This window comes from Aotus nancymaae, unplaced genomic scaffold, assembly GCF_030222135.1.
Source record: "Aotus nancymaae isolate 86718 unplaced genomic scaffold, 86718_ANA_hifiasm-v0.15.2.pri h1tg000036l, whole genome shotgun sequence".
In the NCBI taxonomy this organism is placed as follows: Eukaryota; Metazoa; Chordata; class Mammalia; order Primates; family Aotidae; genus Aotus; species Aotus nancymaae.
The window spans coordinates 65,862,560-65,888,659 of NW_026988450.1; the positions used below are offsets into that span (position 1 = coordinate 65,862,560).

The following is a 26,100-nucleotide window of genomic DNA, read 5'->3' on the forward strand; positions in this document are numbered from 1 at the left end:
AACCGCGTTTCCCACAAACATTTCCCCTCTGGCTGGAGCGTAGTTGGTGATTGGCTACTCAACCCGTCCGTCCTTTCCTGCCCAGGAGTCCCGTCCAATCCCGCCCGGCTCCGCTCGGAGACAGTTAGCCGAGTGGGCGATGTCCGTGGCGTTTTCTGACGTGTTACGTCACGGTGGGCGGAAGTCGCGGCCGCTGTTTTGAAATAGGGCCGCGTGGGTTTCTCAAGCTGGTTCCAACGCTGAGGCCCCGCAGCCGCTCAGTTCCGGGGGGACCCCTGACGCCTGCCCTCTGGCCTCACCCGGCGTGAGGCTGCAGACAGGCCATGTCCACCCCTCCGTTGGCCGCGTCAGGGATGGCGCCCGGGCCCTTCGCCGGGCCCCAGGCTCAGCAGGCCGCCCGGGAGGTGAACACGGCCTCGCTGTGCCGCATCGGGCAGGAGACGGTGCAGGACATCGTGTACCGCACCATGGAGATCTTCCAGCTCCTGAGGAATATGCAGGTAGGAAGGGAAGGCGGGCGCGCGGGGCCAGCGGGATGCTGCTGGGAGGGAAAGGGCGCTGGTTTCCTCGTTACGTGGGTCCCGTGGACGTCCACTGGGCTGCCCTGGGCAAACCTAAGGTGTAGGGTCGCCCCCTTTCACACTCAAGAGTGTCCCCAAATGTCGGAGCAGTAGATCCGGTGTTTTCCAGACCAGATTTCTGGAGAATTGAAGCCAAATTTTTTAGATTCGACCAAGCTCTTTAGTTACCATGTAAACTCTTGCACCTTTCATGGTAGAGATGAGTCGCACTCTACTTCCCTCTTTAGATTGCTTTAAATGTTTTTTTTTGTTGTTGTTTTTCTAGCATTTCTTCTGGGGAGGTCCAAGGAATTGAAGAATTTACATTCTTTTTTAAAAAAACAGTCCTCCCCGTTTTTGGCATAGTTAATATACAGTAAACTACACTCACCTAAAGTTTTGACAAATATGTGTACTCTACTGTGTATACTTGTGAAATTTATCACCACAATCAAGATAGTGAACATACATATCACCCTAGAAAGTTTCCTCATGCACCTATGACATCTTTGCTTCCCGTCTTCCATCGCTAAGCAAACATTGATCTGCTTTCTGTAATCATAAATTAATTTGCATTTGCTAGAGTTTTATATAAATGGAGTCTACAGTATGTGGGCTTTCTTTGTCTGGGATCCTTAACTAAGCATGCATCAATAATTCCTTTTTATTGCTGAGTAATGTTCCATTGTATCAGTATATCACCATTTGCGTACCTTTGCTGTTGATGAACATTTGGGTTGTTTCCACTTTTTGGCTATTATAAATAATGCTGCTGACATTATTTTGCTGACAAATATTTGTGGGAACATATCTGTCATTTCTCTTTGACAGAGAGATATTCAGGAGTGGAATTGCTGGATCAATACTTTTAATACTTTAAGAAACTTTTCCAAAGTGGCCTGAGCCATTTTGCGTTCCCATTATTGCTAATGGGAATGTAAACATTGCTGTTTGAGGGTTCTAGTTTCTCCTCATCCTCATCAACATCTATTATGTCTTGATGCTTTCTAAATAATTCTCCCAGTCTGTCTTGTCTTTTTATGATCTTCATATTATCTTTTGATGAACAAACATTTTTAATTTTGATGGAATCCAGCTTACTGATTTGTTCTTTTATAGATTTTGCTTTTGGTATCATACCTAAGAAATCTTTGACTAACCCAAGGTGACAAAGGGTTTCTATTTACTTCTAGAAGTTTTGTAGTATCAGGTTTTGTATTTAGGTCAACAACGTATATTAAGTTTTGTGATTTTTTAAGAGTGTGTGTGTGTGTGTGTGTGTGTGTGTGTGTGTAGCAGCAGATACAGATCCAGGTTCATTGTTTTGCATTTGGGTATCCAACTGTTCCAGCACCATTTTGCTAAACCATTTTTAATGATTGCTTATGTTACCCACTACATGTAGTAGATATTATTCTGGTTTTACAGATGAAGATTCTGTACTTCAGAGAAGTAAAGTGACTTCCCCAAACCTAGTCAGTGGTAGGGTAAATTGAAACTAAGTTTTCAAAATCTTATAGCTCTTATTTCTATGAATGTCCTAAAAAGTGTTTAATTCCTTTTTTTTTTAAGTGGTTGAGTTTTTCTTTTCCTCCTGATTATAAGAATAATTCAGTTTTGTGGAAATTTTCAAGACTATGCGAAATATAATACAAAGGAGATCCAGGAGAAATTATAACATTCTTTGGCAATAATTTTAAAAATGAATAGAGTCATCTAGAGTGAATAAGGTGTGGATTAAATGATGTCTCAGAAATTAGTGTATTTTTAACATTTTTTGTCCTGATATATGCAAAGCACTGAATAATAACACTTACCCAGTACTTTCCTTGGTCAGGTACACTGTTATAGGAGCAGTTTTAAGAAGCATTTTTATCCCTGTTTTTACAGTGAAGGAAACTGAGGCTTAAAGAGAGAAAAAAAAAATTACCCAACATCGCACAGGATGAATAGCTCTTCCTACTAACCTCTTTTTAATACTAACTTGCTGTCAATCTGTATTATTAAAAGATACAATACAGGTCCATGTTCTATGCAGAAAGAACTAAACTTTTTTTTTTTAAAGTATTTTATCAATAACTAGATTACATGTGGACCTACATTCAAAGCCAACTTTTAAGGGACTAAAATTATAAATGTGTGCTTTTCATTTTGTGAAATCTGTGGTCTGACTCATCTAAGACCCTTTGGGGCCTATCATAATTGGTTGAAAAGGTAACAATGGGTTCCTTCATTTCCTAAAAACTAGAAGAGGTGATAGAAACAGGATGTTCTTAACTATGTATAACCTAGTTATTTATTAATACACTTTAAGTATTCACATTTTAAAATAATTTTCTGTATTGTTGATCTATGAGAGTAAAGTGCTGTGAATACAAATTGCTAAGATTGTTTCTAAGCATTTGTTTCAAAGAAGTGCTTCCTTGTATACACTAGATGTCAGTTAGCCACTTGAGAGTCTGATGAAAACTGTGAACTCTCTTAAAAAAATAAACATATACATGCATTTTGAAAGTGTCAAGGGTTAAAGGAAGATTTAGGGACACTCCCTGAGAATCCCTGATCTCAGATTAAGGGTCCTTGTGAAAGATTGCATTGCTCTGGTTCTGTTTATTATTCTTTAAATCTTTTAATTTTTTTTAAAATACATAGTAGATTCAGAATTCAGGAATAAAAAAGGACAGTGCAGTGAACGTTTTCCCTCCCATTCATATCTGTTATACTAGGTACATAACCCCTCTCCACAGGCAGTGATTATTAGTGATTCTTACTATTTTTGTGTATCCTTCCAGATATTCTCTACATATTCAGCAAATGTTTATGTATATTGTTTCATTCCCCGCTTTTTGCACAGATAATAGTATATTATACACACCATTTTGTATCTTGCTTTTTTCAGTTGATATATTTTGGAATTTATTCATACTGCCTTTTCCTTTTTACAGTGTATAGTTTACACTGCATGGAAATACTGTAATTTATTAAACCAGTTCTCTAGTGAGGGCATTTGGCTGTTTTTCATCTCTCCCTATTAAGCTGCAGCAAATAACCTCCTACATAAATGTGTACTGTACCTGTAGAATAAGTTTTTAAAAATAGCTATGTGCTTTTGTAATTAGATACATTTTGATGAATTTTCCTCCACAGAAATTATACTAGTTTATGCTGCGGCCTAAGGCCAGCACAGCGAGTTATATCTTTTTGGATCCTTGATCATTTGATAGGTGAAAATTCTACTTTACATTTCTCCTAGTTAGACTGAGTTTGAACATCCCTTAAAATATTTATGAATCATTTGTATATTTTTTCCTGCTAAATGCTTAGTCATATTATTTACCCATTTTTCTGTCTTTTTTCTCATCTTTTCACCTACCATAATTGTAGGATTTAGCTACTTACATATTAGAGAAACCTGATCTGTGTGATATAACTTGTGCTTATTCTTTTTCCCAGTCTTTTACCTGTTGGCTCTGCTAGTGGTTGTTTTGCCATGCTTTTGTTTTTTTAAGTAGTTGAATTTATTAGTCTTTTAGGACTTCTAGGATTTATGCCTAATTAGGAAGGTCTTCCCCACTCAAATCAGGAAGAATTGTATAATTTTAAAATTTTCAGTCTTTACATTTAAAACTGTGATCCTTATGGAATTTATCCTATAAAGTGTGAGGTCTGGACCCAGCCTTAACTTTTTCAAAAGGTTCACTGAATAATTCATTTGCTTCTTCCAGTGATTTGAGGTAGTTTTTACATAAGTGAATTTGTTTCTGGATGTTCTATTCCACGTAGCTGCCTATCTTTTATGTATTAATGCAAAACATTCTTATAATTTGTCAGGCTTTATAATGTGTTTACACTTATTTTTCAGAATTTCCCTGGCTATTCTTGCTTATTTTTCCACATATATTTTAGAATCAGCATGTTCTAAGAAAGAACTGTTAGCATTTTTATTAGGTTCATTCAGCCTAGAAACACTTGACATCGTTAAGATGTTGAATCTTACTAATCAAGAACAGGAGTATTCTTTTTCTGTTTTTCTATAAAGTATTTTAAGTTTTTATTTTTATCTTGAGATTGTAAAATTTTTTTATAGGTATTCTATCTTTTCTGTTGCTATTGTAAATGGGGTCTTAATTTGTTTCCCATGTTTTTGTTGGTTTTACAGATGAAAGTAGAGCTATTGCTTTCTCTTTGGACCTACCTCCTTATTGAATTCTTTTATTTTTAGTAGCACTTTATCATATTATTTGTAAATAGATTATGATGCTTTCTTTTTAATGTTTCAACATTTTTTTCTCTCTTTTTCTTCTCTAATTGCATTGGCTAATGCTTCCAGAACAGTGTTCACTTGTGGAATTAGTGGTCTTAGTAGAAATCCTTTTCTGTTTCTGACCTTAGTGAGAATGCTTCTGATGATTCCACATTAATCATGGTGCTGACTTTTTAACTGAAATAAATGTATGTTATCACATTGAGGACTTTTTATTGAGTTTTATATTGATTTTTTAAATAAATGTTGAATTTAATTTAATGCCTTCTTAGTATCTATGGATCTGATCATGTATTTATGGATTTTCATCCATACTCATGAGTGAGATGGTTATTGATGAGCTTTTCAGCTGAACAGCTACACACACAGTATATACCAAGGGATCTTAGGCATTTTTACCTTGTATACTCTATAGTATGGGATCCATCTCTCTCATATTTACTGCCCTATCCCAGCTTCTAGAACAGTGCTGACACATGAAAGGTGTGTGGTATTTTTTTAAATGATTTAGTAAGTTAAATATGTAAGTTTGGATTACATTTAAAATCTGATATCTTTCTAAGTCAGCAAATTTGGGAAGTGTGATTCTTTGCATTTCAAAAGGATTTTTGTTTTCTTTATGACAGTATTTATCAAGAGTTCTTTTATATAATACACACTTCTTTTTTTTTTTTTTTTTAATTGCATTTTAGGTTTTGGAGTACATGTGAAAAACATGCAAAGTTGTTGCATAGGTGCATTCATGGCAGTGTGATTTGCTGCCTCCCTCCCCCTCACCCATATCTGGCATTTCTCCCCATGCTATCCCTCCCCAACTCCCCCCCCCCCCGCTGTCCCCCCCACTCCCTCGCAACAGACCCCCGTGTATAGTGCTCCCCTCCCTGTGTCCATGTGTTCTCCTTGTTCAACACCCTCCTATGAGTGAGAACATGTGGTGTTTGGTTTTGTAATACACACTTCTTAATAAATTTTCAGTATAGATTTATGGGTAAAATAATTCAGACTGTACTTTAAAGACTTCTGTGTGTGTGCACTATGCTAAACATGATGATATAAACCTAAGTTTCAGTATTTACTAAGTAGAAAATATGGCAAAGTATTAAACCTCATAAATGCAGTAATAAAGGTATAGAGTGCTGTTCTAGGCAAGATATAATCATCATGCTCTTTTTTGTCACCTAAACAAGAAAGTAAGGATCCACTTAAACTTTTTCTGAATTTCTAGTTAGTGTCTGGAATTTCATAAATTGAGAGTTCATGAGGAGAAATCTTACATTGTACTGAGAAATGAACCCTTAATGCCTTTCTCCTTTAAAATGTTTTGACTAGTTCAGCCTTTGGTATTTTATCACATTTCTTTGAGGCATTGTCAAGTGTTTTAATGCTTGAAAATTTCTGAAAATCCTATCTCACTTCAAATAATTTCAGGCTATCCATCTCCTTAACTCATAAACCATAACATTACAGAAAATTTAGAAATGTGAGAAAAGAAGAAATTAAATTATTCAAGCCGATTTATCTTACACATCTTTTATCAACTACGAATAGGCCTTTCCAGTCTTTTTTCATGTTTATGATTTTAATCATATGTCCTGTTTTCCTTTCTCTCCAAACATTGTATTTTGCTTTTTGGCATTCCTACCTCATGTGTTTAAAAAAGAAAAAAAAAATGCAAACTGAAGCTTAGAAAGACTGAACTGATCTTCTAGCTATTAGATAGTAGATGGTGCTTTGGTTTTTAAATTACCTGATTTAAATTCCCAAATAGGTATACATGTGAATTCCTACAAATAAAAACACCTACATACTAGAAAACGAGGTACTGTATAAATATTATTGATTCAAGTATTAGGGTGATGCCACAGATTAAATTGTGGGAGTAAAATATTGTATACCTTTACAGAGAAAGAAAAGTTTTGTTCATGAGTTTCAACAATGCACAAGTACATATTTAGTTATACATTCTAAATAAATAGTAGTCGATTTTTGTTTACCTGTCATTTTATCATTGTTTCAATATATACTTTTGGCTCTTTTGATAAAATTCCTGAATAGAGTTAAGTTATTTTGAGAAGATTTTTGTAATACCGGCAGTATATTTTTCATTTTTTTCCACTAAAATATCACAAGATTCACTTTTTTTTTAACTATACTTTGTTTTTAACTTTTTGGTTGAGGTCAGCAGCATGCTGCTTTTATATAGTAGTAATATTAAAATTGTACATTCTTTTTAAAGTTACACTTCAAAAATTAAAGCGGAAAAGGTATTTCAAGTCAGAGGGTTTATCACAGGGTTTTTCTAGGTCTGTTTTACAGCAGTGAAACAGTATGCCAAGTTGTTAATAAATGGGTGTGTATTACTCTTAAATTCTTAAAATTGAACTTGATCAGTTAGGGGGACAGCTTATGTCTATGCATTGCCTAAAAATTGTTTCTGTTTGTTGGCTTTACTTACAGAAAATCTTTTATTTTTTTTTCATTTTTATATTTTTATTCTTTGTTTTGCCTGATAAGCTGCCAAATGGTGTCACTTACCACACTGGAACATATCAAGACCGGTTAACAAAGCTACAGGATAATCTTCGCCAACTTTCAGTGCTTTTCAGGAAGCTGAGATTGGTATATGACAAGTGCAATGAAAACTGTGGAGGGATGGATCCCATTCCAGTAGAGGTAATTTTTCATGATAGAGGGAGGATGAATATAAGGTGTGAACTAGTGTCAAGACAGTTGTTACTCTTTTTCCTCTCTCCCTTATTTTAGCAATATTTCCAGGTTTTGAATTTTATTGATTTTACTTTTTGACCAGAGAAGATGAAAATGTGATATATATGCATAAAATGCTACTATATTTTTACATTAACAATTTCTTGTAGACTTTGACGGGCTTATAGTGATTTTTGTTGTTAGGAAGAAATGGTTTTCTCTGGCAATTTTTATTGCTGTCAGTGTCTCCTTTGAATTAAGTCAGTGATATTTTTAGTAGGAATTTTAATAGTATCAAATACTTTAAGGTGGTTTTCATGAAGTACTTTACAGATAAAATATTTTTATTGTTATTAATTTAGAGTTTATATTTAGCCCAGTAGAATCACTATATTTTAAAAATATATTCTCTAAATTTAATATTGGGTCATATTTGTTTAATTAGGTATATATTTCTATAAATGACCCTTTCCTGTTGACAAATTATCTCTCTGCCACCAAAGGAAGCTGGTAAGAGAAGACCAGAAAAAAATTAAACTGCAAAAATGCCTAAAAAGAAGGGGTCAGAGATGTGGGAGAAAGATGAGGAATGTGGCCTACATTGTCAAATGCTGCAGAGAAGTCAAGGAAAATAAGAAATGAAAACTGTCCAGTACTTTTTGCTAGATGAAAATTGTTGGTATTTTTGAGTAGAGCTTCAGTGAAATGGGTAGCAGCACAAAGTCTGATTGCAGTTGGATGAAGATTAAACAGGAAATAAGAAGCTGGAACCGGCAAGTGGATGTCAGTCTTTCAAGAAGCTTTGATAAAAATAAGAGAGGAAAGCAGTAGGTGGAAGGAAAGGTGGAATCGAAGGTTTGCAGGAGGAAGGGAGTCTTCCCCTCAAATAGAAGAGACAGGAACATGTTTGGATAATAAAGGAAGAAAGCTATAGGGAGAGGTTGGGAGAAAGGTGTATATATAATGAAGACAGGAGAGCAGAGTCATCAGGGCACGGGGATGGTGACTACTCCTCTTCAGGAGAAAGGACAGCTCTGCATTAGGAGAAAGGAAACAAAGAAAAGGAGAATGCATCTGGGCATGGTGGCTCACACCTGTAATGCCAGCACTTTGGGAGGCCGAGGAGGGTGGATCACAAGGTCAGGAGTTCCAGACCAGCCTGGCCAACATGGTGAAACTAAAAATACAGAAATTAGCGGCGTTTGGTGGCGCATGCTTGTAATCCCAGCTACTCGGTAGGCTAGGGCAGGAGAATTGGTTGAACCCAGGAGGCGGATGTTGTGGTGAGCCAAGATCGCACCGCAGTCTTGACAACAAGAGCGAAACTCCATCTCAAAAAAAAAAGAAAGAAAAGGAGAATGTAGACATAGGCTAGTTGATATATGTCCCAAGTTTTATCAGGTGAATCCTAATTTTACCAATCATTTACCTTTGGCCTGTTCCTGCATTGGTAATACACGATGGTAGAGGCTAGGTGATTCCTAAAGTCTGTCACACCTCTGAGGGGCTTCATCAAGTAAATTCTATCAGTAACCATGCATACTTAATTATGGTTCTGCTGGAAGTTTCATTGCTATATAAATTTGTTTCTCCTACAAAGAAAAAGTTCTTACAACCAGAAAAACTTAAGACACCTAGAAGTTTGCATAGACTTTAAAGTTTTAGATTGCAAGTTAATGACATTTATATAACACAGATCCATGAAGTTCTTTTCTTTTTATTATAGATAAAGGAAAGCCTGTTTTATCGAACTCAATGGGAGAAACTACAAATTTCTTAAGGGCAGGGATCACGTCTTGTTTGGCATTACTTTTGTAGTGTCTCATGATTAAATATTTGCTGATTGAATTAGTAGGGTATTTTTAAAATTTTCCTATTATTTTATTTTATTTTATTTTTTGTTACTTCTCCCATCTTCCTACTGGAAGTATTATTTAACTGTACATGACAACCAATGTTATAAAGGCTATTTTGCTAAAGACACCTGAAAGGGTAATGTGTAGAATGCATTGAAATGGTAAACTGAAGATGGCTCTTCAGGCCATCCCCTGAATTGAAATTTATTTTTATACAAATAAAAGTATAAAAATTATCCTTAATCTGATATATTCTCTATACCAGTAATTAGAAAACTTGAATTATATTTTTGACTTTTAATTTTTGTTGATCACTCCCAGCAACTTATTCCGTATGTGGAAGAAGATGGCTCAAAGAATGATGATCGGGCTGGCCCACCTCGTTTTGCTAGTGAGGAGAGGCGAGAAATTGCTGAAGTAAATAAGGTGAGTGGTCAGTTTGTACATTTTATGTTTTAGAGTTATTGATAAAAATTGCTAGGGAGTCTGATGTAACTCCAAAACATAATTTGAATTATCAAATTACATCAAGTTGTTTCTGTGGCAAACTTAACCTATTTAGAATACAGCCAAGAACTGAAAGGTAAGCAGAAATGCTGTCTGAATAGTCAGAAGAGAAATTGCAAAATTCATTCGATAAAGCTTTTAGGAGAGCTCTTTAGACACTTAGTCACAATCCATTTACTTTTTTCTTTTCTGGGCAGAATTCTAGCTTTCTAGCTGGTAGCATATTTGGAGCAACAAATGATAAAAATTTACAAATATGAAATGTGAATGTCTCAACACCTGAATAAGAAATTTAGAGAATTATCCCAGCATTATTCTACTTCAGTCCCACAAAAAGCATCTAACTGGAATGTATTTATCACTCAATACTTTCAAAAGTTTGGAAGATAATGTTCAGATAGTTCTCATGAAACAGAGAGAAATAGGGAAAGGTGTCAGTTCATTCTGCGGTGGAAATGTGGCCCCAGCTTAGCAAAACCTACCAGAAACAGCACAGTGAATAAAACTATTAGCTTCACTCTTTCACTGACAAATCTAGATTGCCCCTTCCTGAAATTCTTAATTCTAATTAAATAACTCATCAGTGTATTAATAATTCATTACAGCCAAAGAGGTTTTCTGAGGTATATGAAGATTTTATAGTTCAGTTTGTATGTATAATATATGATGTTAGTAGACTACCTTGGAAAAAGATTTTCTCACATGTCTAAAAGACATCTGATAGAATTCAATACTATTGCTGATTCAAAGGACACTTAAAACTATTAGCAAGACAGTGTTTTGTTTTGTTTTTTAACTTTTTCTTTTAGATAAATAGCCAATATTTTTCATAAGGTAAAATATAGAAGTATTCCTATTAAAAACAGGCATGAAATAAGATGCTTTTTACACAACTACTTTTAATGTTATTTTAGAAGTTATAGTCAGTACAAAAAGACAGTGAACAAATAACAGTTGGGAAACAGAAGTTATTAAGTACAAACTCATTAGAATGATCAAAGAAACTCAATTGATGAACAACTAGTCTATAAGAGTTCCATAAAAGGGTCTAAGACAAGATTGATACCATGCTCTTATTATGGTGTAAACCTATTAGATTATAGGATTCTATTCATTCTTGTAACAATTAATATTAAGTAGATAGGAATTATGTCAATTATATGTGTGAATAAACTTGTTAAGATACATAAATGAAGCTTTGAATGATTAAAAGATTATATAAAGTTATTGAATGAGCAATAAATATTATAAAAATATGATCTTGATTACTTCACAGTTTTAATACAGTGACATCCAAATCCTAATAAGATTTTTCTTGAAAGGGTGCAAAAATAATACAATTTTAGTACAATACCAATCAAACAAATCCAAATAAAATCCATATGGGATTTTTTTTCTTGAAAGTATACAAAAATATCAAAGAAAATGCTGATAAATATGAGTAATAAAGCAGAATTTTTTGCTTCAGAAATTAAATAAGCATATTATAAAAACGGTAATTAAGTGTGTAATACTGGCATAAGAATAGGCAGATTCGTAAAATAATCTAGCCAGAAAAACAGTCTTCTTATTGTACATGAGAATTCAATATGACAGAAGAGGGCTTGTTTGGAAAATTAGTCTTTAGAAATAGAAACTTTGGGGGCGAAATTAAGCTAGCTTTTACATAACACTATATATCAAAATGAGTTTCAGAGTTGAAAATAAGACCTGCAAAACAAAATATTGAATAATTTTTTAAGTATTTTAAAACTCAGGAGAGAGGAAAAAGATGGATAGATTTTATAAAATAAAATTTTGTAACTTCTTAAAAAGGTGAAATACAGATTTAGAAGACTATTTCCAAAAAATCTGATTGTAATAAATGACAATCATAATAAAGAACTCACAGTAGGAAATTGGTAGAGGATGAGGAGGGATTGGGAACTTTTAGATACTGAAAAATAACTGGTGTTTGGTAGTCTAGATATATGAGACATTCACTTATTAAGATGTGTTATATGTTACTGTTGATAAAATATGTATTACCTCAATAAATGTGTTCTGCTTATTTTTCTCTGAGACGGGTTTTTTATAAAGTACAATGAAATATATATATAAATAAAACACCATTGTAATAATAACTTTGGTTTCAGAGTACCACATGTGTAACTAATATAAATATAGTTTGTTCTGTATTATAGAGGATTTTACAGTATTTTGTAAAAAATAAAGCTGTATAAATTCAGAAAGATACTTTTTCTAAATTTACATTTCAATTTTCATTAAGTTCCTCTTTTTTCCCAATTTGATAACTTAGAAATAATGTGTCTTTGATGTTTAAAAGTTCTCTTTTATAATCAAAATATGGTAATTCTTTGGCAGCATGAAACCAGAAAAAGTCTTATTAGCTACTGACATAGAGTTTTGTGGATTTTAGGTAAAGGATATAATTGATACAAGGATAGGCAGGCCCAGCCAGCATTCCATCCAGACCTACAAGATGATAGAACACTTGGGAGAGTAGGATGAGAACCATGAAACTGTCTGATGATTTTGACTCTGTGAAAAATTGGAAAATAGTACTGAGATGCTGTCATAGATGCATAAAAACTAACAAATTTTAGAAAATTAAAGAGGTAAGAATTATAAAGGACTTATTTCTTCACATGAGGATTTAGCTGTCTGTCACCTCTCGCTCCAGGACCCACCTACATAATTGTTTCCCTTAAACTTTTCAGTGCAGCTATATCATAATTGTGGTTGAGTAAATAATCTGTGCCATATAATTATGGCTGTATAAGTATTGTTTATTGCTAAACCATAAACAATACTAGGGTTACATTTCCTTGGTTGAATAATTTTTTGTTTTTCTGGAGTTAATTCTTACCTCTTTAATTTCTAAAATTTTAGTTTTTTCATGCATCTATGATAGCATCTCAATACTATTTTCCAATTTTCCACAGATTCAGAATTATCAGACAGTTTCATGGTTCTCATCCCACCCTCTCAAGTTTTCTATTGTCTTATAGATCTGTATGGAATGCTGGCTGAGCCTGCTTTTTAGCTCTGGGGCTTTCCTCATCTTTTCTGTTGGTTTCACATTTCTTCAACTCATGTCTTCCTGTTTCTTAGTTTTCTTCCTTGTTGGTAATGTGCATACATCAGTGACTTCTTTAGAAAGAATGCAGACACTTAAATTTTGAGCCCTCTCATATCTGTCCAGTTGATAGTTTGGCTGGTTATAAAATTCTATGTTGTAATTTATGTTTTCTCAGAAATTTGAAGGCATTCCATAATCTAGTATAGGGTTTGGCAGACTTTTCCTTAAAGGAAAGGTTTGCTTTTTTTTCAGTTCATACAGTTAGTAGATGAAAGTTTTAAATTTCACGGGATCTTAACTAGTAACACTAAAATACTGAAAATACTTCTTACATATTATGGCAGGGAGTATAAAAGTGTGTACTTTTTAATAATGGCCATTATTAAATCTTTTTTTATACTAAGAAGAGTTATTTAAATAAAAAAGAAGTTTTGAAATGATCGCCAAGAATTTTGTTTGCTTGTCTGTCTTGTTTTTTCCATTCTTGTAGGTTTTGGGAGAAGTTTTTTGATTTGGCTTTTGTTATTTTTTCTTCAAACACGAAAATATTTAAATATTGGTGTGCCTGCTCTCTACCAGGCATTGTCTTCAGTACCGTAATTTCTTCCATGAACCAGCTGGATGTGTTGTGTGCTATCATACTCATTTTACAAGAGTGGACAAGTTTCTTCTTGGAGACCATAAGACTCTCCAGTGGAAACAAAGCAGCACCTGTTTCATGTATCCATTTCATGTCTTGATGAATATTTACAGAAACAAAAGTATTGTGGCATATTTTTAATACATTGGCATTTGGTTGTATTAAATAACTAAGTTGCTTTATGGATCTGTGCAATCTGTAATAAAATTATATTATTTGCATTCAACTTAAAATATTCAGAATTTTATTACAATACATATTGTCTTTTTATTCTAAATAAGCTACATAAAATAAGTAGACTTATATACCCCTCAGTTGACCCTCACTTAGTCATTTTCAGAATATTATCGTATCATTGCATACTTGAAATTGTGCAGAAGAACATATTGATGGTGTGTTTACTGTTTAGTCCTTATGGTCTGTCTGGTTTCTAACAATGCAAATATCACCAATAACTATCCTGGTGCCATGAAACTTTGAGGCACATGATTTGCAGTCAGTATTTGATATAAATCATCATAAGACAAAACGGCTGGTTTTAATAGTCAAATTTGTGGTTTATTTAAATACTTTTTATTTTCTCTTCATATATCCTGGAATCCTTAAGCCCAATACCGAAGTAAAGGGTGGATACTTGTTTGAAACTATATGCTTTAGGTGCAGGGGTGTTCAATCTTTTGGCTTCCCTGGGCCACATTGGAAAAAGAATTGTCTTGGGCCACACATAAACTATACTAACATTAATGATAGCTGATAAGCCAAAAAAAAAAAAATAGCAAAAAAAGCATCTTAGAATGTTTTAAGAAAGTTAAATTTGTATTGGGCCGCACTCAAAGCCAACCTGGGCTACATGTGGCTGCCTGCAGGCCATGGTTGGACAAGCTTGCTTTAGGGACATCAGAATGAGTTTTATTTTGCTTAAGGCTGTTTCCTTGATGGTAAAATGAAATTGAAAAAGATAGTAGGTAGTATTTACAAGGTTGACATAGTTGAGTCCATGCATTTAGAAAGTAAAGCAGTTTTTGTCAAGTGTCAGCTTTTGTGTGAATATTAAATTACATGGTATAAGTTAGCACAAACTTTTTTTAAGTATCTACTCTACTTACGCATTCACCTGCTAATGTAAGAAATTGGGCACAGCTGATGGATTTTGAAAATAGCAGCTGTCAACCTCTGTTAAAATCAATCAGTGGCAAGACTGTATATATTAAATCCTATATCGTGTCATGAAAATTTATTTACAGTTTAGCCTCTAATAAGCGTAAGTGTCAGCTTTGCTGTTGATCATTTTATGACATGTTTTGACTTTGGATATTTTATTTGTATGCTAATTTTTTTAATTTAAAACTTTGTGGCATCTTTGACAAATGCTATCCCAAGAACCTTATAATATATTAATTATTTAAAAATTTTCTCTTCCCTAGAGTTGAATATTATCTTGAAAATACCCTACACATTTTAGTTCTTTTCTAGAAAACAATTATGAGGCTTAAAAAGAGTATCAGAATGTATATTTCCAAATGAGAATTCTTGAAAGTAGTCTTATTGGTAGGTTTTGTGTTTATTTCAATGGTGGAACCATTGTGAGAGCCATCTGCAAGTCCTGAGTTAATATTGATTGTAACGTCTGTTTATAACCACCCAGATGACCAATTGTCATCTTATGTATGTGTATGCAGAAAATACAACTGGCAGAGACCTTACATTTTGTAATCCAATTACATAAACAAGAAAACCCGAGGAGAAGGAATTTGTCTAAGATCAAATACCAAGTTAGAGGCAAAGTTGGAACTGAGACTGAGATTGCATCCTCCCAATATAGCACTGTTATATTCCTCTGTTTTGCTGCTACTCTTGATTGCTGGCAGAAGTGTCGGTTTCTTAGTCTCTATGATGAAAAAGAGTTTATAGGCTTGGTTATTCCTCATCTTTCCCAGTAATTTGAATCAATTTTGTTAGATGATATTGGCAACCACTTAAATAACAGACGACTATCACATACTCATAATGACAGAATATAGAGATGGGTCATCTGAAAACTTGTACAGGGAGACCGAGTAACTAAAAATACCAAGAGTTTCTGTTTCCCAAAGACTTAAAGTAAGCTTTAGAGTCAAGCCACGTGTACTGTATAAGTCATGTTTTTCTCTGACTACATTGTGCTGGTTCTCTTTTCAAATGTGAATTAAATTTAGTTAGTTATGAAAGATTTTTAAAGTCTCTGTAAATTGATTTTCTATTTTTCCAATAAGAGTTTCTTGGTCTTTCCCTTTAGCTACCTACTTCCCTAACTCTGAACAGAAGCAATACAAGCAACTTACTTCATTTTAGTTTGCTTTTTTATGAAATCAAAATTAAGGTTTTTAGTCCTCTTTTTAAGAACATACACTAAATTATCTGGAGATAGTTTAATATAGTATCTTATTCTTCGAGGATCTAGAACCAGAAATACCATTTGACCCAGCCATCCCATTACTGGGTATATACCCAAAGGATTATACATCATTCTACTATAAAGACACATGTACACACATGTTTATTGCAGCCCTGTTCACAATAGCAAAAACTTGGAACCAACCCAAATGCCCATCGTTGATAGACTGGATAAAGAAAATGTGGCACATATACACCATGGAATACCATGTAGCCATAAAAAATGATGAGATCATGTCCTTTGCAGAGACATAGATGAAGCTGGAAACCATCATTCTCAGCAAACTAACACAGAACAGAAAACCAAATACTGCATGTTCTCACTCTTAACTGGGAGTTGAACAATGAGAACACATGGACGCAGGGAGGGGAACATCACACACTGGGGCATGTCAGAGGGTGGGGGACTAGGAGAAGGATAGCATTAGGAGAAATACCTAATGTAAATGACAGGTTGATGGGTGCAGCAAACCACCATGGCATGTATATACCTATGTAAGAAACCTGCACGTTCTGCACATGTATCCCAGAACTTAAAGTATAATAAAAAATACATAGTATCTTTAAATTATCTAATTAAATATATTGTCTCCAAATGTAATGTTTCCAAGGGGTTACTGAATAATAATAATGATTATTATTATAACTAGTAATCACTCTGACCAGAAATTCTCTATTTTTATCTTGTTTTATCTAAAAGACATTTACCACACAGAATTTGCAGAAAGAATGCTTAAAAAGAAGTTCACAAATCTTAGTCTGGTAGAATCCAAGCGTAGAGATACAGAGACACATGCCGTGTGCATTTCAGGCATTCAGCAAATCTTAGAGGAGATTGATTTGGGTGCTGTGTCATTTTGTCTTCAGTTTTTAGAATTAGAAGGAGATTGCAATTCATGCTACAGGCAAACAGTGATTTCTGCCACACTTTTGAAAGACCGATTGCATGAGGCATTGTATTTTTATTATATTTTATTTTCTGTATCAACAGTTTACATTCTGTGCCTATGAGTAACATTTGTTGAATGTTTACTTATGTGTCAGGTACAATTCTAATACTCGACGTGCATCCAGTCATTTAATCCTCATAACTCTTTTGAGGTAGGTTCAATGATTATGTCCATTTCTCTGATGTGGAAACGAAAGTATAGAAGGTTAAATAATTAGGTCAGTGTCTTAAGTTTCATAGTGAAGGATCTGGCCTGGTGTGGTGGCTTATGCCTGTAATTACTTGGGATGCCGAGACCCACAGATCACTTGAAATCAGGAGACCAGCCTGGCCAACATGCCAACACCCCTTCTCTACTAAAAAAAAAAAAAAAAAAAAAAAAACTAGCTGGGTGTGGTGGCAGGTGCCTTTAATTCCAGCTACTTGGGAGGCTGAGGCAGGAGAATTACTTGAACCCGGGAGGCTGAGGTTGCAGTGAGCTGAGATTGCACCACTGCACTCCAGCTTGGGGAAAAAAAAAATCATTGTGAAGGATCTGAACGTCCAAAGATCTGGCTCTAGAGTATGGGCTCTTGACCGTTAGGTTATGCTGCCCCTTAGAAAACCTATATGCTTAGGTTTTATAACAAATAAATGTTTAGCTGATTTATTTATTTATTTATGGTAGAAATGGAAGAGTAAGCAGGGCCTGGGGAAGGGCTGGAACCATAGACCTCTGCAGGCTGGATTAGAATTCAGGATCCCTGTCAGTGAATATTTAAGGCCAGAAAAGGGTTGAGACCACATGCCTTATAGGGATATTTAGCTTAATTTCTGTCTGGATCATTACAGTCCTAACTTAATGACATTTTAATCTTCTAACTTCATGGTATATATTTCCTGAAACATTTTTGATAAATTCTTTTGTTTCTACAGAAACTCAAACAGAAGAATCAACAGCTGAAGCAAATTATGGATCAATTACGAAATCTCATCTGGGATATAAATGCCATGTTGGCAATGAGGAACTAAGCTGATATTTAAATTTCCTGCTTTACACATGTTGCACCGTTGTTTTTTCCCTCAAGTATTTTTTTCCCTGTGAAGATTATTTATCTGCTTTTATTTTAGTCACTAAAACTAAAGTTCCTATTTTTACATTATGATTTTTACATTAAAATATTCATTAACTGTTTTTTTAATGCTATTGATTTTATGAAAGATTATTGTAATAAACTTTGATGGGGTTTGTATTTTCATTCATCTTCATGAATTGAATAATTGTTTTTTAAAAGGCAAAATAAAGTTTTTAAAATAAATTTCTAAATTTGAGCAATGGATTTACTCATATCAGTTACCCTTTTAGGAGAAAATTAAATATTTAAATGTTTCTGCAGATAAAAGTATCAAGTACAGTCAATCTATATACAAATTAATTAAAGATATGTTACCATTTCAGCTCAAGTTTTTAAATTCAATTTTATTGCCAAGCCAATTAAAATATATATTTCTATGAATAGATGAAAATTACTTTAACATGTTCTTCAAGTATTTGGTCTTAAATGATCTGTCTCTAAAAGGAGAGAAACAATCTAAGGACAGCACAAATTAAAATCACAACTGTGTGCTTATTTGCTATGTGCTTTAGGCCAAGAAGCAATCACTTACCTAATTTTTCAGGCATACCCTGAAGTAAGCATGAGTGTGTTTTGGAAATAGTACATTTGCAGGTATTTTAAATGAGGTAGTTCTATATGACAGGTGATTTTTTTTTTTTGGATCTATAGTCAATCCTGTTTAGATCTCCCTATGGGAGCTGATGTCTCAAATTACAAATAATTTATTCTCAAATAAGAGTTGGAGTCTTTCCAGAGAAGACTTTTCCAGCTTGATTCAGAAGGCTCTTCCTATCTGGCCTCAGTTCTGACTCTGAAAAATATTGCTGTTGGACTTTTCTTGTAAAAGTTTCTCTGGAAGGTAACACAAGAAACTGGTAATAGGCTTCCTCTGGGGAGGGGAAGTGGGTTGTTGAGAATCAAAATTAAGAAGGCACTGACTTTTCATTGTATATCATTTTGTACCTTTTGAATTTTACAACGTGCAAATATTGGCTATTCAAAAAATAGGCAAATATTTTTAAAGTTATGCAGATTCCCACCTAGATAGAGTGTAAGAAGACAAGACAAACCATGCAAGCATCTTTAGACGCTCCAACTTGACATTTATCAGAGCAGTTTTGTGCAAGCTCAGTGTTACATGGGACACAGACTCTGCCTGCAGTGGGAAACTCTTCCAAGTTAAAGGGCGAAGGAAAAGGTGTATGAAGCTGTGACAAGGAGAAGAAATAGGACCAACAGTCCAACCTACTGTGGTACTTCTTAGTATTTAGTAGTTTATTTGGACATGCAGGGTTTTTATATTCTTTGCACTGTTATGAATGTAGTACACTATTGCTGGCTACTCTTGTCAATTTAGTATTTTGGTACTGACAACTTCTAAGACAGTTCTGAAATGTTCTAACCTAATTTTTTTGTTTTAATTATCACACTCTACTTCGATTATTCAAGGTGCCATAAATTCAACTCTTGGAGGGAATGTGGAAATTGCATTCTTTTAGCCTTGGTTCCATAAAGAATATTTCTGTAGAACAATCATCAATGCAGCTTACACTCTGCTCAGAGCTGTAGCAAGTTCTGAAAGGGTATATTTGCAACTCAGAACTGACATGGGTTTACCCATTCACAAGTCTACTTGGGACCAATAAATGAACATGGCAGGGGTTATTAAATACATAGACCCCACAAATTCTCAAAGTTTCTTTTTCTTGAGGGAGAGCATACTAAGAGATTGAGGAGCAAAGAAAGGTGAATTCAATTGTAATGTGTTCTCTTGGGCAAGTAAATCTCTGTTTTCTCATCTGTAAAATGATGAGTGAGACTAGATAATCTCATATTCTATGTTAGAATTTTGATTGCAAATATTAGAACCCAATTCTAAATGGCTTAAGCCAAAAGGGATTTCTTAGTTTCTGTAATGAGACAAGATGCTAGAGAAGAGCTCACAGAATAAAAGAAAATGGCAGGAAGCAGGGCTTCAGGAATTGTAAAGTTTCAGTGCCCTCAAGATTCTACGTCCACCCCTAATTTTAGCCTGTTTGTGTTTGTTCCATTCTCTCTCATTGCAGATCGGCTTTTTCCAAATGGTGAGGAAAATGGCCTTCCACTGTCCTTACACCTTTGCTGTATCCTAAGCCCAGAGCTAGGTTGCTTCTCCAACTCGAAATTGAGCAATCCTAGAATAGACTCTAAAAAGTTTGAATAATATAACCAACCCATGGACCAATGATGATATAAATCGGTACTATGATTAGACTAATCCACGTTATAAGCCCATTCCTGTGGCATGGGAGTTATGGAAGAGTATACTGTGCAAGGAACAAATATTTGAAAAAGGGGGGCAACCAGGAAAATTTGCAAAAAAAAAATCCATAAACAATGGCAACCACAGCCCACTGTTGTTCTTTCTTGGTTATAATACTATCTCAGACATAATATTAGTTATCCAACCTTCAAAAGATCAAGGAAAGTTTACAGAAAATCAAATGCATCATTGACTATCATGGGAATTACTAGTCTTAATATTTTTTTTCTGAATTTGTAAACTTCTGTACTTACATTTTTATTTGCAGCTGTTTCTTGGCAGCTGTTTCAATTAATTGCTTTGTGATCTTGTCAGGTCTTGGTTAGCCTGGGTAAAGGCATAGCGAGGAAACAGTTAAGAAAAAATAAAATGAAAGATTCAGCATCCTGGTAAGGACATTATCTTTAAAATGATTTAGAAATCTACAGCCCTGATTATTCAGGCATTAGATCCCTTGGCACCGTTACAAGCCAAAATGTGTTAACTTGACATTTTGATGTAGTTTCAGCTTGAGTAATTCATTTTCTTTCCCTAAATTCCCACTGAAGTTTAAGCTAGATAGAAGAGTTTTTCAGCTTTAAACTAAAATGTGTACTTGTCCTAAAGCTTCAAAGAGTCTGTTATCCTCAACGTTCTTAAATTTGTTCAACAAAACTAGATGCCTTAAATTTTTGTCTAATGCTTTGAAACATTCATCAAGGACTAATTTTAAGCCTATATTTAAAGATATTCTGGGTGTGTTGAAACACGATAGCAGTCTTGAATTACTTCATGTTTTTTAAAAAAGTTATTAGAGTCATTTAAATTAATTTTTTTAGTTTATCTTTTTCATAAAGTAGAAATTGTACACTGATGCAAGGTATTAATACATTTTTTCAAAAATTCTTACTGTTGCCATTATGTAATTTGCATTCTAAAAACTGCTAGAAAATTTACAAACAAAGGGTAAACCTCTATTTTCTCTGTTTTGAGATCTTTATCATTCTTCTATGACACTGAACCACAAGACTACCAAGTGGCATGCTCTTTGTTATAATTGCCTAAAGCTCTTTTAATGCTTTTAGATGTCTTTTGAGGCAGTACTTCCAGATCTTACGTCTACAGAAATTCTTCGGGTGTGTGTTTAAAAATAAAGGTTTTTGTATTTACCACAAATGTACTGAGACAGAATTTCTAAGGTGGGGAATCTAAAACTCAGCATATTTAACAAGTTTTCCAGGTGATCTGTCCACTGATAATTTGAAAAATCTTGTTCTAAACAGTTTAGTGAGAATTGTTGAGTATTTTAATATGACAAATTCTTCAAAACATGGCAGATATAAAATAAAATGCATTATGCCATATTTAGAGTTCTGGCCTTTCAGGTATTTAACAAGAATATTCTACATCAGCAGTTCTCAACCTGGGCTGCACATTAGAATCAACTGGAAAAATGTTAAAATTCCCTAGGCCAAAACCACACCCCAGACCAATTAAATGAGAATTCTAAGGTGAGATCCAGACATCAATGTGTTTTAAGCTTCCCAGTTGATTCCAATGTGAAGCCAAGGTAGAAACCATAGCTCTATATAAATGTATAGGCATGGAAAGAACCTTGAAGGATTGTGTTTTCAAATAAGAGTTAAATATCTGGAGCAAAGAACTTCTTGAGGTCAGAAGTGTAAAACCTATACACAACTAATCTTACACTCTTGGGTATCAGAGGCAAAAAACCCTCTCACCCTCGTCATCCACAATCACACCACCAATGACAACATAGGAGAGAGAATGCCATACAGCTGGCAACCCTTTGTTTTTTGTTTTTTGTTTTTTTGAACGGAGTCTCACTCTGTCGCCCAGGCTGGAGTGCAATGGCACGGTCTTGGCTCACTGCAACCTCCGCCTCCTGGGTTCAAGTGATTCTCCCGCCTCAGCCACCCAAGTAGTTGGGATTACAAGCATCTGCCACCACTCCCAGGTAATTTTTGTATTGTTAGTAGAGACAGGGTTTCACCATGTTAGCCAGGCTGGTCTTGAACTCCTGACCTCAAATGATCCACCCACCTCAGCCTCCCAAAGTGCTGGGATTACAGGCATGAGCCATCGCACCCAGCCAGCTGGCAACTCTTATAAGCAAAGAGAAAGAAGGGGATCATTGCATGTGCTCCCAGCCTTGAAGGTCATAACACTTTGAAGACATTGCAGAGGTAGAGTGAAGTCAAAAGGAAGACTACATTTCTTTGTTCTCTGTGCCATGCTAAACATGGCCAGCCACATCTTGTTTTAGACTGCTAATAGAACTAACCTAATTAGTGTTTGTAATTTGTTCATCTAACAGGCATTTACTGATCACCTACAGACTCCAAGCACCAGGCTAGGAGCTGAGCATACCAGGCTGGAAACCTTTGCTCAAAGGTTATGGAATATTAGCTAGAAGAGAGCTCTTCATACATGCAAATTCTAGGATGATCAGAGGCCTTCTCCACATTCACAAATTGGACATCCATCAACCAACCCCAAAAAACAATAAGTGCTTTTACTCCATTGATACTTAGATTTTCATGGTGCTCTAGAGCAGAACACAGAGCTCATTAGAGGGCTCCTTCCCATTGGATACCACACAAAGAGAGTCTCTACATGGTTTAAAAGTTATTGTATATGCCCAGACCTGTACAATCTAACTTACGATAAAGATACAAGAAGTTAATGCTATAAAAATGTTCAACTCCGGAAGATGAGAATGTAGCGCAGCTTTAATTGCAATAAGGTGAGGGAAATAATTTTCAAAACAGCTTTGAGAAAGGGGGAAAAAGTCATTTGCAAAAACTCAGTACTTAAAATCTACAGATGGCATAGCCAACAAATAAATCAATTAAAGGATGCAAAGTGTGAACAGAAACATAAATGTGAATTAAATCCATACAAACTTCAAGTTATGTATGAAGTAAGTATTTTAACCACTGGCACTAAAATTTTAAATTGAATTCTCTGATGAAACAGAAAACTGGCATAATTGCCTCAGTAAAGAGTGGTTTGAGACTTACAGCTGGTGGGGAAAAAATAAATGTGTTTCTGTGTTTTGAATAGACAGTAAAGCATGACAGATGAATAGAAAGGGCTTGCCAAGGTACCAACAATAGTCCAGGTGAGAAATAACTAAAGCATCAAACAGTCTCAGAGGCAGAATTTGAATTAAATAGTAGCATGTTTTTCTCCTCCAATGCTGGTCTTGATGGATATTCCTACATATGGTTAGTTCTTACCAATTCTTGCAATGTCGTAGCCATTGGCGTAGTAAGATCAGAGTTTGCGGTGTTTCCTAAGGCTACTGGCCTCTGTTTGGAGAATTATTTTTTCCTTACCTTTAAAGGAATTTGTAACAAGTGTTTTGTACCAGTCTTGTGTCCTTTCTTGCTTGTTTACAATTCTTTCTGTATTTGTCAGGGAGAGGGAGAGGAGTCAGTAGGAGAAGGGTCTTTTTCTTTCAGATGGTATAGGGCAATACCATCTTAGCGCATTCTCACCCTCTCCCACGGCTGATTCCTGAATAGAGGGTGAGAATGTGGACCCTGGAGACAAACTGCCTGAATCCCAGCTCTGCTGCTTACCAGCTGTTCCTTTGAGCAGAATTTTCGAGTTGCTTATGACTTGATTTTCTCTTCTATAAAAGGGACAAATAGTATGTTCTCACAAGAGTTTTATTTTTAAACAGCTCTGAGGAACATTTATATTTACAAGAGCCAAATACTTTAAAAATCTACCAATGCCTTACTTACCTAGCAAACAACTCCATCATTTGCAAGGATGAAACGAGATAAGGAGTTAGCATTGTGCCTCCATGAAAAGAGAAGGGGATCTGTAGATGTCAGATATCATCCCTACTTGAATAAAAACTAAATTCATAATCATTTATTTCACTCACCCCATAAGCCAGCACTTTCTCCAAGTGCTTTCAGCAAAGCAGTGGAATTTCAACAACTCAGGAAATGGCATCACCATTGCCATTTTCTCTCAGCAAAGCTAACTCCCTGCCCTGCCCGGAGCTATTTTGATCCTGTTTCATTCTGTCACCTTTGTCCTAGCCATCTCCAATTTCTGTCAGTTGTTATTTCAAATCTGTTTCCCAAATGTGCATCTCCCTTGGACACACCCAGGAAACTGTAATAGTTGCCTTTTGGGATGCTTCACCTCTCACCACCTCAATCACATGTGTGGGCAAAGCCAGCCTTGGCATGGCCTCTTCTTCAGCTTGGATACCCTACTGTCCCCTCTTTCTTCTTCCTTGTTAAATCCTGAACCATCCTTCAAGGTTCATCTCAAAGCCCACTGCTGCCCCGGAGATCATTCCACACTGATTTCTGTCATCCCTGAACTCTGAGGTCTCATGGATTGATCACATCTGCCTTCTGTTCTAATGTTTTAGTTTCATGTGTGTGAAGCTTTGCCCAAGTAAATGAAAAGCTCCTGGGAATGGAATTAATCCTCCCTCTTTCCCCACCCAGCACAGCGCTATGACACTCACAGATATCCATTATAGTGGTTGAGCTTGCTTGAATCAGAATTCATTGTAGTTTACAAGTTCCCACAGTTAGGAAACAATCTTTTTACTTTGTACATTGCCTCAAGCAGTTAATTCTTTTTTAAAAAAACAACACTTGATGCAAGAAATAATATTATTGAAGTCAAAATAATTATGTTAATGATTAAATTTATATATGAATGCTTTCATTGTGGCACCCATAAATTAAAAATAAAGCAAAATCTTAGAATAAGCTTCTATACTGCGATACCAAGAATAGTTCAAACTTACTGATTGACAGCCTGTTATGAAGAGGTAGTAATACATAGTACATCACTAAATCGTGAAAACAATCATATGAGATAGATACTAAATTATTCCCTTTTAGGCCGGGCGCGGTGGCTCAAGCCTGTAATCCCAGCACTTTGGGAGGCCGAGATGGGCGGATCACGAGGTCAAGAGGTCCAGACCATCCTGGCCAACATAGTGAAACTCCGTCTCTACTAAAATATAAAAATTAGCTGGGCATGGTGGCATGCTTCTGCAGTCCCAGCTACTCAGGAGGCTGAGGCAGGAGAATTGCTTGAATCCAGAGGCGAAGGTTGCAGTGAGCTGAGATTGTGCCACTGCACTCCAGCCTGGCACCTGGCGACAGAGCAAGACTCTGTCTCAAAAAAAAAAAAAACATATATATATATATATATATAATTCCCTTTTTACAGATCAGGAACCTTAAGCACGTGTTAGAAAAAAGGGTGAAGATTGAAAGCAAGGCACACATTTTTCCTTAGAAAAGTTATAGAGAATCAACAAAGATGGCAGTTTTTTTTTCTGCCAGATCCTGTTCTAAATGTAGTAACTCATTTAATCCATACAACTTCCTAAAATAAAAACTATAGTATTCCTTCCATTTTACAAACCAGAAAACATAAACTCAGAGAGGTTAAATCATTTGCCCAAGGCTACACAGCTAGAAAGTAACGAACTGGCTTCAAATCTTTGTCAGTCTGGCTCCAGAGTTCTGGTGCTTTTTCTTTTTTTTGAGAAAAAGTCTTGCTCTGTCACCACCAGATTGGAGTACAGTGGCACGATCATGGTTCACTAAAGCCTCAACCTTCCAAGCTCAAGTGATCCTTCCACTTCAGCCCCTCAAGTATCCAGGGGCAGCAGCTCACACCTGTCTGTAATCCCAGGGAGGCTGAGGTG

General features: G+C 35.3%; 1 protein-coding gene across 3 annotated transcripts; it reads left to right on the forward strand.

The window, feature by feature from the left end:
- The first annotated feature begins 160 nt into the window (after nucleotides 1–160).
- Nucleotides 161–18,303, forward strand: MED30 (mediator complex subunit 30). 3 transcript variants are annotated; one of them, XM_012443295.2, is made up of 5 exons: nucleotides 161–500; nucleotides 7,339–7,497; nucleotides 9,708–9,812; nucleotides 17,093–17,149; nucleotides 17,913–18,001. In XM_012443295.2, the coding sequence occupies exons 1-4, from the start codon at nucleotides 324–326 to the stop codon at nucleotides 17,102–17,104; spliced, it is 453 nt and encodes a 150-aa protein (XP_012298718.2). In that variant the 5' UTR covers nucleotides 161–323; the 3' UTR covers nucleotides 17,105–17,149; nucleotides 17,913–18,001. The 3 variants fall into 3 exon arrangements, with proteins under 3 accessions (XP_012298718.2, XP_012298716.2, XP_012298717.2); XM_012443293.3 differs by lacking the exon at nucleotides 17,093–17,149 and having other exon boundaries at nucleotides 17,913–18,303; XM_012443294.3 differs by lacking the exons at nucleotides 17,093–17,149; nucleotides 17,913–18,001 and adding an exon at nucleotides 13,466–15,824.
- Nucleotides 18,304–26,100: the final 7,797 nt, after the last annotated feature.